The 15,000-nt window shown below is 47.1% G+C and overlaps 1 protein-coding gene across 2 annotated transcripts; it reads left to right on the top strand.

The window, feature by feature from the left end:
- Positions 1–2,059: 2,059 nt before the first annotated feature.
- Positions 2,060–14,974, top strand: LOC116180184 (ankyrin-3-like). 2 transcript variants are annotated; one of them, XM_031500054.1, is made up of 16 exons: positions 2,060–2,228; positions 2,313–2,414; positions 2,471–2,767; positions 6,600–6,755; positions 6,802–7,128; positions 7,180–7,456; positions 7,506–7,666; positions 7,717–7,920; positions 8,325–9,068; positions 9,115–9,292; positions 9,534–9,620; positions 13,363–13,633; positions 13,690–13,707; positions 13,774–13,998; positions 14,044–14,204; positions 14,252–14,974. In XM_031500054.1, the coding sequence occupies exons 1-16, from the start codon at positions 2,199–2,201 to the stop codon at positions 14,563–14,565; spliced, it is 3,552 nt and encodes a 1,183-aa protein (XP_031355914.1). In that variant the 5' UTR covers positions 2,060–2,198; the 3' UTR covers positions 14,566–14,974. The 2 variants fall into 2 exon arrangements, with proteins under 2 accessions (XP_031355914.1, XP_031355915.1); XM_031500055.1 differs by lacking the exon at positions 9,534–9,620 and having other exon boundaries at positions 2,061–2,228; positions 14,252–14,565.
- Positions 14,975–15,000: the final 26 nt, after the last annotated feature.

The raw sequence follows: 15,000 nt of genomic DNA on the forward strand, positions 1-15,000 counted from the left end.
CGAACGTTTTGGGGAAAAACGTAGAATCGGAGGATCCGGGGGGAATACCTCCAGGAAATAAACAAAGAATCTTTACGGAAGAATGTAAAACCAGGGGATGTGGAGATTATGGAATCTCTCTAGGAAAAGGAGCAAGAAATGCGACTTCCTTAAGAAATGATGAAGTAACACCGTAATACATTGGGAAAGAGGGATGAGTGGAATATCGTACAAGATCGGAAAATCCAGTGGTACACCATACTTCCCTATAAAGTTCTCCCCCAGAACCTGAAACCTCGCCCTATTTCCATTGGAGGATATGAAATCCCCCCTCTCAGGAAAAATTCAACTGTCTTCCTTCAGAAATGATACGTTGGGGGGAGAGGGATGGGAATATCCTAAAGGATCGCAAAATTCAATGGTGCCCCACATAGCTTTCTATGATGTCCAGACCCCTAGGAAAGAGACATAGAATCATCACGGAAGACTGTAGAACCCGGGGGTCTGGGGGCTATGGAATTCCCCCAGGAAGATATGCTGCTGTCTTCTGTCAGAAATGATGGAACAACGTAATACGTGTGGGGGAGGGGGTTTAATAGAATATCCTACAGGATCGCAAAATACAATGATAACACCACGTACCTTTCAAATCCTCCACAAATCATGAATGGACTATCTCACAGGATCGGAGAATCACCTCTCGGTGAAGTTCTCCACCAAAACCTGAAGCAACTGTTCCTTTCCTGGGGGATATTTCACGGATACATCGGATTTTTCCCATTGTTTGCTTCGTATTCTTCGGGTTCTTTTGATCCCTCGGGTTCTTTTTTCGAATTCTACACGTTCTCTGTACTTATTTCATTTTTTGAATTCTTTGATCTATCGTATAGTTCGGTTTCATTGTATCCTTCAAATTCTTCGGATTCTTTAGGTTCGTGGGATTCTACGGAATCCTCGGATTCTTCGAATCGTTCAAATCCTCCATATCCTTCAAATGCCTCAGATCCATCAGGAATAGATATCCCACAGGATCCAAAAATGCAATGTTGCTCCACGTGCCTATCCACGAAGTTCTCTCCCAGAACCTAAATCTCTCTTTTTTTTCTGAGATATATTCCAGACCCTCCCGGTGCTGCGTGCTTCCCCAAAACGTGTGCAATCCCCACCATTTACATGGTCCTCTTTGAATATCCCTTTTGGGAAAATAATTCCGTTGCTCACTGAAAAGTCGTCATAAGGATGGCGAAGGCTGAACGGATTTAGTAATGAAAGTAGGTGAGGAGGGGGGGGGAATATCTTTCTTCAGGAAAGAAACCTGAAACCTCTCTTCCTTTTTGCTGAGGGGTTACCAGACCCAAAGCGCATGCAGCCCCCCACCACACACACAGACATGCTGTTGCAGAAACGTTTGAATGAAAAATGTAGCACTGGGGGTCTCGGAGTGGGGGGGGGGGGGTTTGGAATATGCCTTAGCAAGAAAACAGCAATTGTCTTTCCTTCACAAATGCAGGGAATTTTTCAAATACTCATCCACATTTCTAGAATCCCCCCCCCCCTCGCGCTTGTGTGTCGATAAGTGCTTGTATTTGCCAGGAGGCCGGCCCCAGCCTAGTAAGTGTTCACTTTCTGCGTTTAAGGGCCGGATTGCACTTCGTGACTTCGTAACTTCGCCAATTGTTCATTTTCTTCGCTTTTGTTTTACACCCCCTACTCAACCTCCCCATTGCTAATAATTATTTATGAAACGGTGCCAGGATCTTTTTCTACGGCTTTCAGGAAACTGTGTCACCCGAAATTAATAAACTTGTAGCGATATCTTATTCTGTGCGGACGAACTGAAAATGTCAAAAGTTTTTTAGGGGCGACAGTCACGCGACCAGAAAATTAAATTTAAAAAATCGACTCGCGTGTCTCTGCCTCGAAAGGCCCAAATATTTTCACGGTGGCGGTTTACACGAAGGGGCGGCAGTAGGAGCGGGACGCGCCGTCGCGACGCTTTTATTGAACGCTTACGTCGCAAGGCGCGGCGTCGGAACGTGTTTTAGCAAACCATCTTCGTACGGCCGCCGGGCCGCCGGTGTTTTTGATGCATATTTTTATTTTTGGATGAACTTTATACGCCCCTTTGGCAATTATATTTCGGGGGGAGAATGATCTTTTTGAGAATTTTTACAAGTTTGAATCGCCGCACCTGTTGAGATGAGTTAGGGCGATTAAGGATGCCTTTGTGCTTCAGACTGCCCTGCATGGTAAGCGCGCATTGATTTCCACTTGTAGGGTGGCTATAGTGTTAAGTGACGTCACATTCTAATTACGTAATAATATTGTTGCAGTCCGACGGCAATACGTCCTTTCTGCGCGCGGCGCGTGCTGGTCACCTCGACAAGGTCCTCGAGCATCTCAAGCAGAACATCGACATCAACACTAGCAATGCGGTAAGCTTTTGGGGTTTATATCTTAAGGGCCGTTTTGCGACGATGATGCCTTACAGAATGGGCTTAACGCGCTGCACCTGGCGTCGAAGGATGGCCACGTGCAGGTGGTCGAGGAGTTGCTGAAACGTGGGGCGGCCGTCGATTCGGCCACGAAAAAGGGCAACACAGCGCTTCATATCGCTTCCCTAGCCGGACAAGAAGATGTAGTTAGATTACTTGTCCATCACGGCGCTTCTGTTAACGTCCAAAGTCAAAATGGATTCACGCCGCTTTATATGGCCGCTCAAGAAAACCACGACAACGTCGTCAAGTACCTTCTGGCGAATGGCGCCAATCAAAGCTTAGCGACGGAGGTAAGCACCGACTCGATCGCCCCCTCTGCGATATTTCCATAACTGATTCTATTTTGACAAACGCAATTGTCATTGGTTCTCTCCTCCCCGTTTTAAAATTTCTTTACATTTATCATGAAATCCTTATGCGTTCCATTAAGATTAAGGGTGGGGGAGGGGGTAATATATACTCCCAGGGGGCCCCCTCCCCATTTTAAACATTTTTGTAGTTATTCTGGGAACCATTAAGCGCTCACTTTGAACAAATAGGACCTCCTCTCTCAAAAAGTTTACTCCCCCCGCGCCCGTGCTGTTTTTCTTCAAAATACCAACGGAACTCATCACTATTTACCCCCATGTCCCAGCAGTGCTACGTCTTATTTCCAAGCGTTCACTGTGTGCAGCATCTTTTTATGATCACTCTGTAGGAGTTGATCACTTTCCTCTTCTCCTAGGGGTACTTTACCCTCCCTCCAGACCCACGGTGCTAAGAGTTCAATGAGGTCTTGACGAAAACTGTTATGAGAATAATTCTCTAAACGTCTTGTGGCGGAACGTATAGTTGGTGCGGTTTTATATTCTTCCCCAAAATACTTAATACCCTTACTACATATGTCATAATTTTTGGAAAAGTTTTAAGGGCTGGCCGTTTTGAGGTATGGAATACCACCCAGTACAGAATTTTTTTTCACGTCTTAATAGCAAATCTCTGTTTTCCCAGGTCCAAAAACAACTAAACCCTCCGAACTCTCGTGGTTATTTTTTACAATAGATCTTCGCCTCCATAGGGGTATTCTATAGCCCCCCAGACCCTTCGGTGTTGTATTTCCCAAAACGTTTCGTACACTTACCACTTACACATCTTTTTTGGGAAATAGTCTTGAAGGGCCGAACGTTCTGAAGTAGAACGCACCACCGGGGGGCCTGGGGGGTATGGAAAACCCCCCAGCCATACCCACCAGTATCGAAGTTTTTACAAGAAACAATATCAAATCTCTCGTTTCATCATACCCCCCCCCCCAGGCCATACTCTCCAGTACAGAAGGTGTTACGATAAACTTAATATCAAAGCTCGCGTTTTGGGGGGAGGGGGGGGATTCCATACTCCCCAGATCCCCGGCGTCGTATTTCTCAAAATGTTTAGTACACTTACCACTTATACCATAATGTTTGGGAAAAGTCTTTAAGACCTGAACGTTTTGAAATAGAACGCTCCACCGGTGGGTTTGAGAGGTATGATATCCCCCCCCCCCCTCCCAAGCGATATATCCTCTAGTACAGAAGGTTTTACGATTAACGTAATATCAAATCTCTCGTTTCCTGGGGGGTATGATACCCTTAGGCTATACTCTCCAGTACAGAAGGTGTTACCATAAACTTTATATTAAAGCTCGCGTTTTCGGGGGGGGGGGTATTCGATACTCCCCAGACCCTCCGTGTTGTATTTCTCAAAATATTTAGCACACTTACCACTTAGACTATCATTTCTGGGAAAAGATCCTTAGGGGATGAATGGTTTGAAGTATGTAACGCACCACCGGGAGGTCTGGGGGTATTCCCAGCCATACTCTCCAGTATAGAAAGTATTACAATCAATTTAATATCAAAACTCTCTTTCCTGGGGGTTATGATACCCCCCAGGCCATACTCTGCACTACAGAAGGTTTTACAATAAACTTAATATCAATTATTTCGTTTCCTGGGGGTATTCCATACCCCCCAGACCCCCCGGTTTGTATTTCACCAAATCTGTAGTACACATCACTTACACCATCATTTTTGGGAAAAAGTCCTTAAGGCCTGAACGTTTTGAAATAGAACGCCCCATCGGGGGTTTGAGAGGTGTGGAATACCCCCCTCCCCCAGCCATACTCTCCAGTACAGAAGGTTTTACGATAAACTTAATGTCAAATTGTTCGTTTCCTGGGGGTTATGATACCCCCAGGCCATACTCTTCACTACAGAAGGTTTTACAATAAACTTAATATTTCGTTTCCTGGGGGGTATTCCATACCCCCCAGACCCCCCGGTTTGTATTTCACAAAATCTGTAGTACACATCACTTACACCATCATTTTTGGGAGAAAAAGCCTTTAAGGCCTTGAAACGTTTGAAATAGAACGCCCCATTCGGGGGGTTTGAGGAGGTGTGGAATACCCCCTCCCCCAGCCCATACTCTCCAGTACCAGAAGGTTTTACGGTTAACTTAATGTCAAATTGTTCGTTTCCTGGGGCGTTATTATACCCCCAGGCCATACTCTTCACCACATAAAGGGTTTAAACCCAATAAAACTTAATATTTTCGTTTCCTGGGGGTATTCCATACCCCCCAAGGACCCCCCGGTTTGTATTTCACAAAATCTGTTAGTACACATTCACTTTTACACATCATTTTGGGGAAAAAGTCCTTAAGGCCTGAACGTTTTGAAATAGAACGCCCCATCGGGGGTTTGAGAGGTGTGGAATCCCCCCCTCCCCCAGCCATACTCTCCAGTACAGAAGGTTTTACGGTAAACTTAATGTCAAATTGTTCGTTTCCTGGGGGTTATGATACCCCCAGGCCATACTCTTCACTACAGAAGGTTTTACAATAAACTTAATATTTCGTTTCCTGGGGGGTATTCCATACCCCCCAGACCCCCCGGTTTGTATTTCACAAAATCTGTAGTACACATCACTTACACCATCATTTTTGGGAAAAAGTCCTTAAGGCCTGAACGTTTTGAAATAGAACGCCCCATCGGGGGTTTGAGAGGTGTGGAATACCCCCCTCCCCCAGCCATACTCTCCAGTACAGAAGGTTTTACGATAAACTTAATGTCAAATTGTTCGTTTCTGGTGGTTTATGCATACCCCCAGGGCCTACTCTTCACTACAGAAGGTTTTTACAATAAACTTAAATATTTTCGTTTCCTGGGGGTATCCATAACCCTCCCCAGACCCCCGGGTTTGTATTTCACAAATCTTGTATAGTACACATCACTTACACCATCATTTTGGGAAAAAGTCCTTAAGGCCTGAACGTTTTTGAAAATAGAACCCGCCCCATCGCGGGGTTTGAGAGGTGTGAATACCCCCCCCCCCAGCCATACTCTCCAGTACAGAAGGTTTTACGATAAACTTAATGTCAAATTTTTCGTTTCCTGGGGGTTATGATACCCCCAGGCCAGACTCTTCACTACAGAAGGTTTTACAATGAACTTAATATCAATTATTTCGTTTTCTGGGGGGTATTCCATGCCCCCCCAGACCCCCCGGTTTGTATTTCTCAAAATGTTTAGTACAATTACCACTGAAATAATAATTTTTGGAAAATGTCCTTAAGGGCTGCATATTTTGAAGTAGAACGCTCCACCGGGGCCTCTGGAGGTATGGAATTCTCCCCAGTACAGAAGGTTTTATGATGAAATAATCATTAAATCTCTTCTTTAGAGGAGTATTAGATGGTCTTCGCTTACAAATAAGATATTTTTCTATCTGCTACTCCGCCCCCCCCCCCTCTCCCCCGCCAAGGTTTGTAGCCTTCCGCGATTTTATGATCATTCTGTAGGAAGTTCTCAGTTTCCTCTTTCCCAGGAAGAAGCATTTCATTCCCTTCACGTGCGAGCTGAATTAACCCCCCTCCCTGAACAAGTAATTGTCAAAAAACGCTTAGGCTCAAACGTAAAAGTGTTAGTGCACACTTGGAGGTTGTGTTCTGAGATCAGTATAAGAAATAATGTTTAATTGATGGGGAGGGGGGCAGAAACTGGTCCCACCTCAATACAATTGCGATTATCTAAATCATTGAAAGAGTTGGGGTGTGGGGTAGAATGTTTACCGACCATAACCTCTACATTTTGCTCCCACTTAGGATGGCTTTACACCTTTGGCGGTGGCCATGCAACAAGGTCACGATAAGGTGGTGACGGTGCTCTTGGAGAACGACACCAGAGGAAAAGTGAGGCTTCCCGCGCTCCACATCGCCGCAAAGAAGGATGACGTGAAGGCGGCCAAATTACTCTTAGAAGTAAGCATCGAATCACGCACGATCGGAGTTCATCGTCTCTTTCCAGAACGAACACAATCCGGATGTCACCTCAAAGTCCGGATTTACACCCCTCCACATAGCGTCCCATTACGGGAACGAATCCATAGCAAATTTACTTGTACAGAAAGGCGCAGATGTGAACTACTCCGCCAAACATAATATATCACCCCTGCACGTAGCGGCGAAATGGGGCAAAACGAATATGGTGGCCTTGTTATTAGATAGAGGGGCGTACATTGAGTCGAAGACGCGCGATGGACTGACACCTCTCCACTGCGCGGCGCGTAGCGGCCACGAGAAAGTTGTAGATATGCTCCTAGAGCGTAGCGCACCAATTAGTTCTAAGACTAAGGTGAGGCGGTGGGTGTGTGTCTATGGTATTTTTGACGGTTGGGGATTTTAGAACGGCCTGGCACCACTGCACATGGCGGCGCAAGGTGATCACGTCGACGCTGCACGCATTCTTCTTTACCACCGTGCACCAGTCGACGAGGTTACCGTTGACTATCTGACAGCCCTCCACGTCGCCGCCCACTGCGGTCACGCGAGGGTTGCCAAGCTTCTGCTGGACCGAGGGGCGGACGCAAACGCGCGTGCGCTTAACGGTTTCACCCCTCTTCACATCGCTTGCAAGAAGAATCGCATTAAAGTCGTCGAGCTACTTCTGAAGCACGGCGCAAGTAAGTCTAGAGCCTTTCGAGTGGGTCCGGGTTAACCAATTTACGGCAGGTATCGGCGCGACTACCGAAAGTGGGCTGACTCCGCTCCACGTTGCCAGTTTTATGGGATGCATGAATATTGTGATCTACCTTTTGCAACACGAGGCGAATCCGGACGTTCCGACGGTGCGCGGAGAGACCCCTCTGCATCTGGCAGCGAGAGCGAATCAGGTAAGCGCGTTTTGCATCAGGTAGGCGTGGTCTAATTGCTGTGTTGCCAGACGGATATAATTCGAATTTTGCTGCGGAACGGCGCCAACGTCGACGCGCGCGCTCGCGAGCAGCAGACACCTCTGCATATCGCCTCGCGCCTAGGAAACGTAGACATTGTGATGCTGCTCTTGCAGCACGGGGCCAAGGTAGATACGACAACGAAAGATATGTACACCGCGCTCCATATCGCTGCCAAGGAGGGGCAAGACGAGGTAATAATACTCACTTCCAGAAGATTGCTAGCTCACATTGCCCAAACGTATATAATTGATGTATTTTGGATGAGAAACCAAGAATTTCTTGTCTAATCTAATCGCTCACTTTGTAGGTACTCCCTTTCTTCATTTCTTCTTCTTCCCCTGTGTGTGTAAATAAAACTGTTCGTTGCACTCTTGTCTTTGTTTTCACTGAAAGGGAAAATCTATGCATCTCACTTCTCTGAATCCTAGCACTCTATCATTTCTCCTCCCTCACTGTGTATGTATCCAAAATTAGGGTATCCGCTCAGCATAAAACGTATAGCAAAATTGGTGCCAAATTTTGATATACGTTTTGTGCTCTTTTTGGGTACATTCACTATGCGCATGTCTCTTAGACTAAGTTTGGACTTCACCAGGTGGCGGCTGCTCTATTAGACAACGGGGCTTCTTTAAACGCGACAACCAAAAAAGGTTTTACGCCACTCCACCTGGCGGCGAAATACGGAAATATAAAGGTAGCAAAGCTGCTTCTTCAAAAAGAAGCGCCGGTTGACTCGCAGGGTAAAAACGGCGTGACGCCTCTTCACGTAGCCTCCCACTACGACCACCAAAACGTCGCCCTTCTGCTACTCGACAAGGGCGCGTCGCCGCACGCGATTGCGAAAAACGGACACACTCCCTTGCACATAGCGGCCCGAAAGAATCAGATGGATATCGCGAACACGCTGCTGGAGTACGGCGCCCAACCGAGCGCCGAAAGTAAGGCGGGTTTCACTCCGCTTCACTTGAGCGCCCAAGAGGGCCACACCGACATGACGTCGCTTCTACTCGAACACAACGCCGATGTAAACCACCAAGCGAAAAACGGACTGACCCCGCTCCACCTCTGCGCGCAAGAAGATCGGGTCCCCGTCGCCGAAATCCTACTGAAGAACGGCGGCGAAGTCGACGCCCAAACCAAAGGCGGCTACACACCGCTCCACGTCGCTTGCCACTACGGCCAGTCGAACATGGTCAAATTCCTCCTCGGCAACGGGGCCAACGTCAAATCCACCACGTCAATCGGCTACACGCCACTCCACCAGGCCGCCCAACAGGGCCACACGAACATCGTCAACATCCTCCTGGAAAACTCGGCGCAACCGAACGCCGTCACGACGGTAAGTCCCCCACCCCCTGCACTCGACCCTCACGCCTCGGTTTCAGAACGGCCAGACCCCCCTCAACATCGCCCAGAAGCAGGGCTACATCAGCGTGATCGACACCCTCAAGGTCGTCACCGAAACGCCCGCCGGCAGCCCCAACGTCGGCGAGGAAAAGTACCGTGTCGTCGCGCCCGAAGCGATGCAGGAGACCTTCATGTCCGATTCCGAGGAGGAGGGAGGTAGGTGCCCGAAACACACCCGCTAGCCGCTCACATCGCGCTTCTTTCAATCATAACGTGCGCATTATTTTTGGTCGACCCACGAGTCCCTCTTTAAAAAAGTTAGGTCAGCGTTTAGGCGTTTTCAATTATTAAATAATCGAAAACGTGGGAATTAATCTAAAGCGCAATTTTCCTCACACAAACGCAAATGTGTACCTACAGACTCAACATTTGTGGAATTTTTGCTCGCGCTAACCAGTCGAGGATGTTATGGACGGATATGGTCAGGCGCCTCACGAGCAGCACGTCTATCTGCCGTATTTCAACGGCACGTCCCTTCTGAGCCGTAAGTTTTGCGCACAGGTTCATTTTTCCATCGATTTTTTTCATCTCATTCTTTTGATTTTTGTTGCAAAGCGTAGGTACTGAACGAACTAGTGAGCTTTTAGTGATTTTGTGTGGCTTCAAAACCGAAATTAGTGTGTGCGTGTGGATGCTCGTCCATGTCCATGTGAGTACTACTTTATTTGGCCATTTAGTCAAAAGTCCAAAATCCTAGCTCCTCCTAAAGGAAATTTATAAAAATTGAACCCTCAGCGTTCTAGATTTTGATTTTGGACTTGACCAGGTTCAAAACATACGCGTTTTCATATTGTGCAAAATTTTGGTCCCCGTGCGAGGTTAACACTTTGGTTTCGAGACTTAATTTGATTTTATAAAAAAGTTCGAGGCTTGAAGTCGTCGGGGGCAACAATTACTGCAATGCAGTCATTACCGAGCAAGCCGAAGGCTAAAACGTAGTCGTGCCGTTGTGCCTCCTTTTTAACAAACTGGGATCGGATTATGCCGAACTCGCCTTCGGCTGGCTCAGTAATGACGTGTTTTATGTATCAATTTCTTCAATGGAGCGATCAGAAGCCGAGTTCGGCACAAGCTGCACATCGCCGTGCTGTTGTGCCTTTTTATAAACAAAATGAGGTCGGATTGTGCTGAACTCGGGTACGGCTCGCCCGACAATGACATATTTTATGCATCAAAGGGAACAATTATCTCTATGGAGCCATTGGCCAGCGATCAGAAGGCGAGTTTAGCACAAAAGGTAGTCGTGCCGTTGTGCTTCAATTTAAACAAAATGGGATCGTATTGTGCCGAACTACCTTTCGGCTCGCTCGGCATTAACGTATTCTATGCATCATAGGGGAAACAATTGTTTTAATGCAGTCATGACAGGCAAGCCAAGATATCGCCGTGCCGTTGTGTTTTACTTTAAACAAAATACGAGCGGATTGTGCCGAACTCGTCTTTGGCTCGCTCGGCAATGACATATTTTATGTATCATGGGGAAACAATTTCTTCTATGGAACCATTTCCGAACGTTCAGAAGGCGAGTTCGGCGAAAGCTGCACAATTCAAAACATCGCCGTGCCGTTGTGCCTCTTTATAAACAAAATGGGGTCGAATTGTGCCAAACTCGCCTACGGCTCGCCCGATAATGGCATATTTTATGCATTAAAGGCCGAAATGAAGCCATTTCCACAAGCTAAAACGTAGTGCTTCATTTTTAACAATCGGGGATCGGATCGTGCCGAACTCGCCTACGGCTCGCTCGGCAATGGCGTATTGTATGCATCTACCGAAATGCAGCCATCTCCGAGCGATCAAAAGGCAAGTTCGGCACAATCTAAAACGTAGTCGTGCCGTTGTGCTTTATTTTAAACAAACTCTAATCGGATTGTGTCGACCTCGCCTTCGCCTCGCTCGAAAATATCCCATTTCATGCAGCAAAAGGGGAAACAATTACCTCAAGGCACAATACAAAACATCGCAGTGCCGTTGTGCCTTTTTTTAAACCAAATGGTGTCGGATTGTGCCGAACTCACCTTCCTCCTAAAGGAAATTTATAAAAATTGAACCTTGAGCTTTCTAGATTTGGATTTTGGACTTGACCGGGTTCAAAACATACGCGTTTCCATATTGTGCAAAATTTTAGTCCCTGCGCGAGGTTAACAATTTGCTTCGAGACTTAATTTGACTTCATACGCTTTAAAAAAGTTCGAGGCTTGAAGTCATCAAGGGGAAACAATTACCTAAATGCAGGCGTTCGGCACAATCCAAAACATCGTCGTGCCGTTGTGCCTTTTTCTAATCAAAATGGGATCCGGCTGTGCCGAACTCGCCTACGGCTCGCTCGCCAATGACATATTTTATGCATCATGGTGAAAAAATTACCTTAATTCAGCCACGCCATGCAAGCCCACATACATCGCCATGCCGTTGTGCTTAATTTTAAAGAACAAGGGATATGATTGTGCCGAACTCGCCTTCGGCTCGCTCGGCAATGGCGTATTAAATGCATCTACGTAAATGCAACCATAGCCGAGCGATCAGAAGGCAAGTTCGGCACAATCTAAAACGTAATCGTGCCGTTGTGCTTCCCTTTTAACATACTGGGATCGAATTATGCCGAACTCGCCTTCGGCTGTCTCAGAAATGACGTATTTTATGTATCAATTTCTTCAATGGAGCCATTTCCGAGCGATCAGAAGCCGAGTTCGGCACAAGCTGCACATCGCCGTGCTGTTGTGCCTTTTTATAAACAAAATGAGGTCGGATTGTGCTGAACTCGGGTACTGCTCGCCCGATAATGACATATTTTATGCATCAAAGGGAACAATTATCTCTATGGAGCCATTGTCGAGCGATTAGAAGGCGAGTTCAGCACAAAAAACAAAAACAAAAAACGTAGTCGTGCCGTTGTGCTTTACTTAAAAAAAAATAGGGGCGGATTGTGCCGAACTCGCCTTCGCCTCGCTGGGCAATGACGTATTTTATGTATCACGGGGAAACAATTACCTAAATGCAGGCGTTCGACACAATCCAAAACATCGTCGTGCCGTTGTGCCTTTTTCTAAACAAAATGGGATCCGGTTGTGCCGAACTCGCCTACGGCTCGCTCGGCAATGGCGTATTAAATGCATCTACGTAAATGCAACCATCGCCGAGCGATCAGAAGGCAAGTTCGGCACAATTTAAAACGTAATCGTGCCGTTGTGCTTCCCTTTTAACATACTGGGATCGGATTATGCCGAACTCGCCTTCGGCTGTCTCGGAAATGACGTATTTTATGTATCAATTTCTTCAATGGAACCATTTCCGAGCGATCAGAAGGCGAGTTCGGTACAAGCTGCACATCGTCGTGCTGTTGTGCCTTTTTATAAACAAAATGATGTCCAATTGTGCCCAATTCGCCTACGGCTAGCTCGGAAATGAGCCATTTCATTCACCAAAAGGGGAAACAATTACCTCAATGCACAATTCAAAACCGCCGTATCGTTGTGCTTTATTTTAAAGAACACGGGATATGATTGAAACAGTTGCCTCAAGGCACAATCCAAAACATCGCCGTGCCGTTGTGCTTTTTTTTTAAACAAAATGGTGTCGGATTGTGCCGAACTCGCATTCACATATTTTATGCATCGAAGGGAAACAGAAGGCGGGTTCGGCTTAAACCAAAACATCGTCGTGCCGTTGTGCCTCTTTTTAAACAAAACAGAAGCGGATTGTGCCGAACTCGCCTTCGGCTCTACGCAACCATTGCCGAGTAAGCCGAGATCGATACAGTTACCGTCGTTCTTTTGTCCTTTATTTAAAAAAAGTGGGATTCGGCCCACTTGCAATGATTTAATTTAGGCATCAACCAGACTCAATTGGCTCAATGTAAAAGTTGCCCAGCGAGCCAGAGGGTAATCCATCGACGCATGGCATTTATCAACCCTCTGAAATTTGCTTCAGACCCCTTCACCTGAAATTGTGTGCTATGGGTTTTGAACCTTGAGGTTCATTAACCATGTAATTTGGAACTTTCTGGAACCAGGGGTTTTTTCCCTGCTTGGAACCACTTGTGGCATGCCGATCTAAGTTTGCGAATTATTGTCCCGATGGGTACCACCAGGTTTTTGAATTTCCCTTTTTCTACCTCGATCCGTGTTTGCCAGTCCGCGTGAGAGTCGATGCGTGAATGGGTCAGGGTTTGAAGCCGCGATCCTCGCACGATCGCATTTTGCATGTGTACGTTTCTGTTCCGACAGGCGAGGACACACTGCTCGGCGACCAAACGTACCGCTACCTAACGGCGGACGAAATGAAATCGCTAGGCGACGACTCTCTGCCGATCGACGTCACCAAAGACGAGCGGATGGACTCGAATCGCATGGTCGCGAGCGGCGACAGCAACATGCTGCCCCCGCAGGCGATCGAGGACACGATCAGTCCCCAGCACATCCAGCAGAACTACATTGAGTACGCGAGGAAATACGCGCCGGACAACGTGGACGTCGCCCGGCATCCGATTAACATTGGGTAAGTCGTCGCGCCGTCTCCCGTTGCGAATATTAAATTTCTGTTTGGTACCCTAGGAAGCTGCATTGGAAGAAGTAAGTTGTTATCGTTGTGGCTTTCGCGGTTTCGTGGCTCGGCGCTTATTGCCTTTCTGTTTTTAGCTTCTTGGTATCGTTCCTGGTCGACGCGCGCGGCGGCGCGATGAGAGGGTGCCGACACTCTGGTGTACGCGTCATAGTGCCGCCACGGTGCGCCCCGAGCCCGACGAGGATCACGTGCAGATACGTACGACCGCAACGCACGCCACATCCTCCTCCTCTAATGGAAGGAGAGGCCCTAGCCAGTCGAGTTTTGGAGTTAGGCCCTGTTGGAGTTAAGTTTTTGGGGTAAGTGCGGTCGTGTCCGAGCCGTTTTTGATGGTCTGTGTTTAGCCCTGCGATAATTGAGGTGCCACACTTCGCCGCTCTTCGAGGTAAAGAGCGTGAAATTGTGATACTACGCTCAGATAACGGCGAATCTTGGCGGGAGCACACCGTCGAGTCGGCCGAGGAGATTTTGAACGATGTTCTTCACGACAGTTTCGAGGCTGACGGTAGGAGTCGAGGTCTCGGTGATTTGGGCTAACGGGTGGTTTTGCAGATTTGAGCCAGATGGAGGATCCCGCCTCCGGTCGCATCACGCGGATCGTCACCAACGACTTTCCCCAGTACTTCGCGGTGGTGTCGCGCGTCAGGCAGGAGGTGCACGCGATCGGACCCGAAGGCGGCATGGTGTCGAGCACCGTCGTGCCCCAAGTGCAGGCGGTGTTCCCTCAGGGCGCCCTCACGAAGAAGATTAAAGTCGGACTTCAGGTAAATTTGTTTAAGCCGCGCAAAGGCGTTCCGGTTGAAAAGTTGCGAAAGATTACGGTTAATCACATACCGAAAAAGATGCGCTGGTCGCTTATATGGTAGAATTTTAAGATTTGTGTTCACTAAAATGTATTTATTGTTCGATAAGGCTAAAACGTGTTCACCTAGTCATACAATGTGCTAGTCAGAAAAGTTTGTAATGGCCTAATCCAGTTTCTTCCTCTTTGGCGTTAAGTACAAATTTTGATTAGTTCGTAGGTGTTGGTTTTATTAATGTAATTTATTGAAAAAAAGTGTATCATAATAGTGGCTCCATATTTTTGAAGTGGCCAGTATTTTTATATGACATCTAGACAATAAGATGTACTCCACGCTCCTAGCATTCTATGTTGTCTTGCTACTGGAAGCGCCATCATGTCATTTTTGAGCACATTTAGAATAACATTGTGTATGTCTTAACTTTTGTGTACCACTGGTTAATCTGCACTATCACATTGTACCAGTTTTAAGAGTGCCCAATAAAATTTAGTTAAACTA

This window comes from Photinus pyralis, unplaced genomic scaffold (genome assembly GCF_008802855.1).
Source record: "Photinus pyralis isolate 1611_PpyrPB1 unplaced genomic scaffold, Ppyr1.3 Ppyr1.4_LG9, whole genome shotgun sequence".
NCBI lineage: Eukaryota > Metazoa > Arthropoda > Insecta > Coleoptera > Lampyridae > Photinus > Photinus pyralis.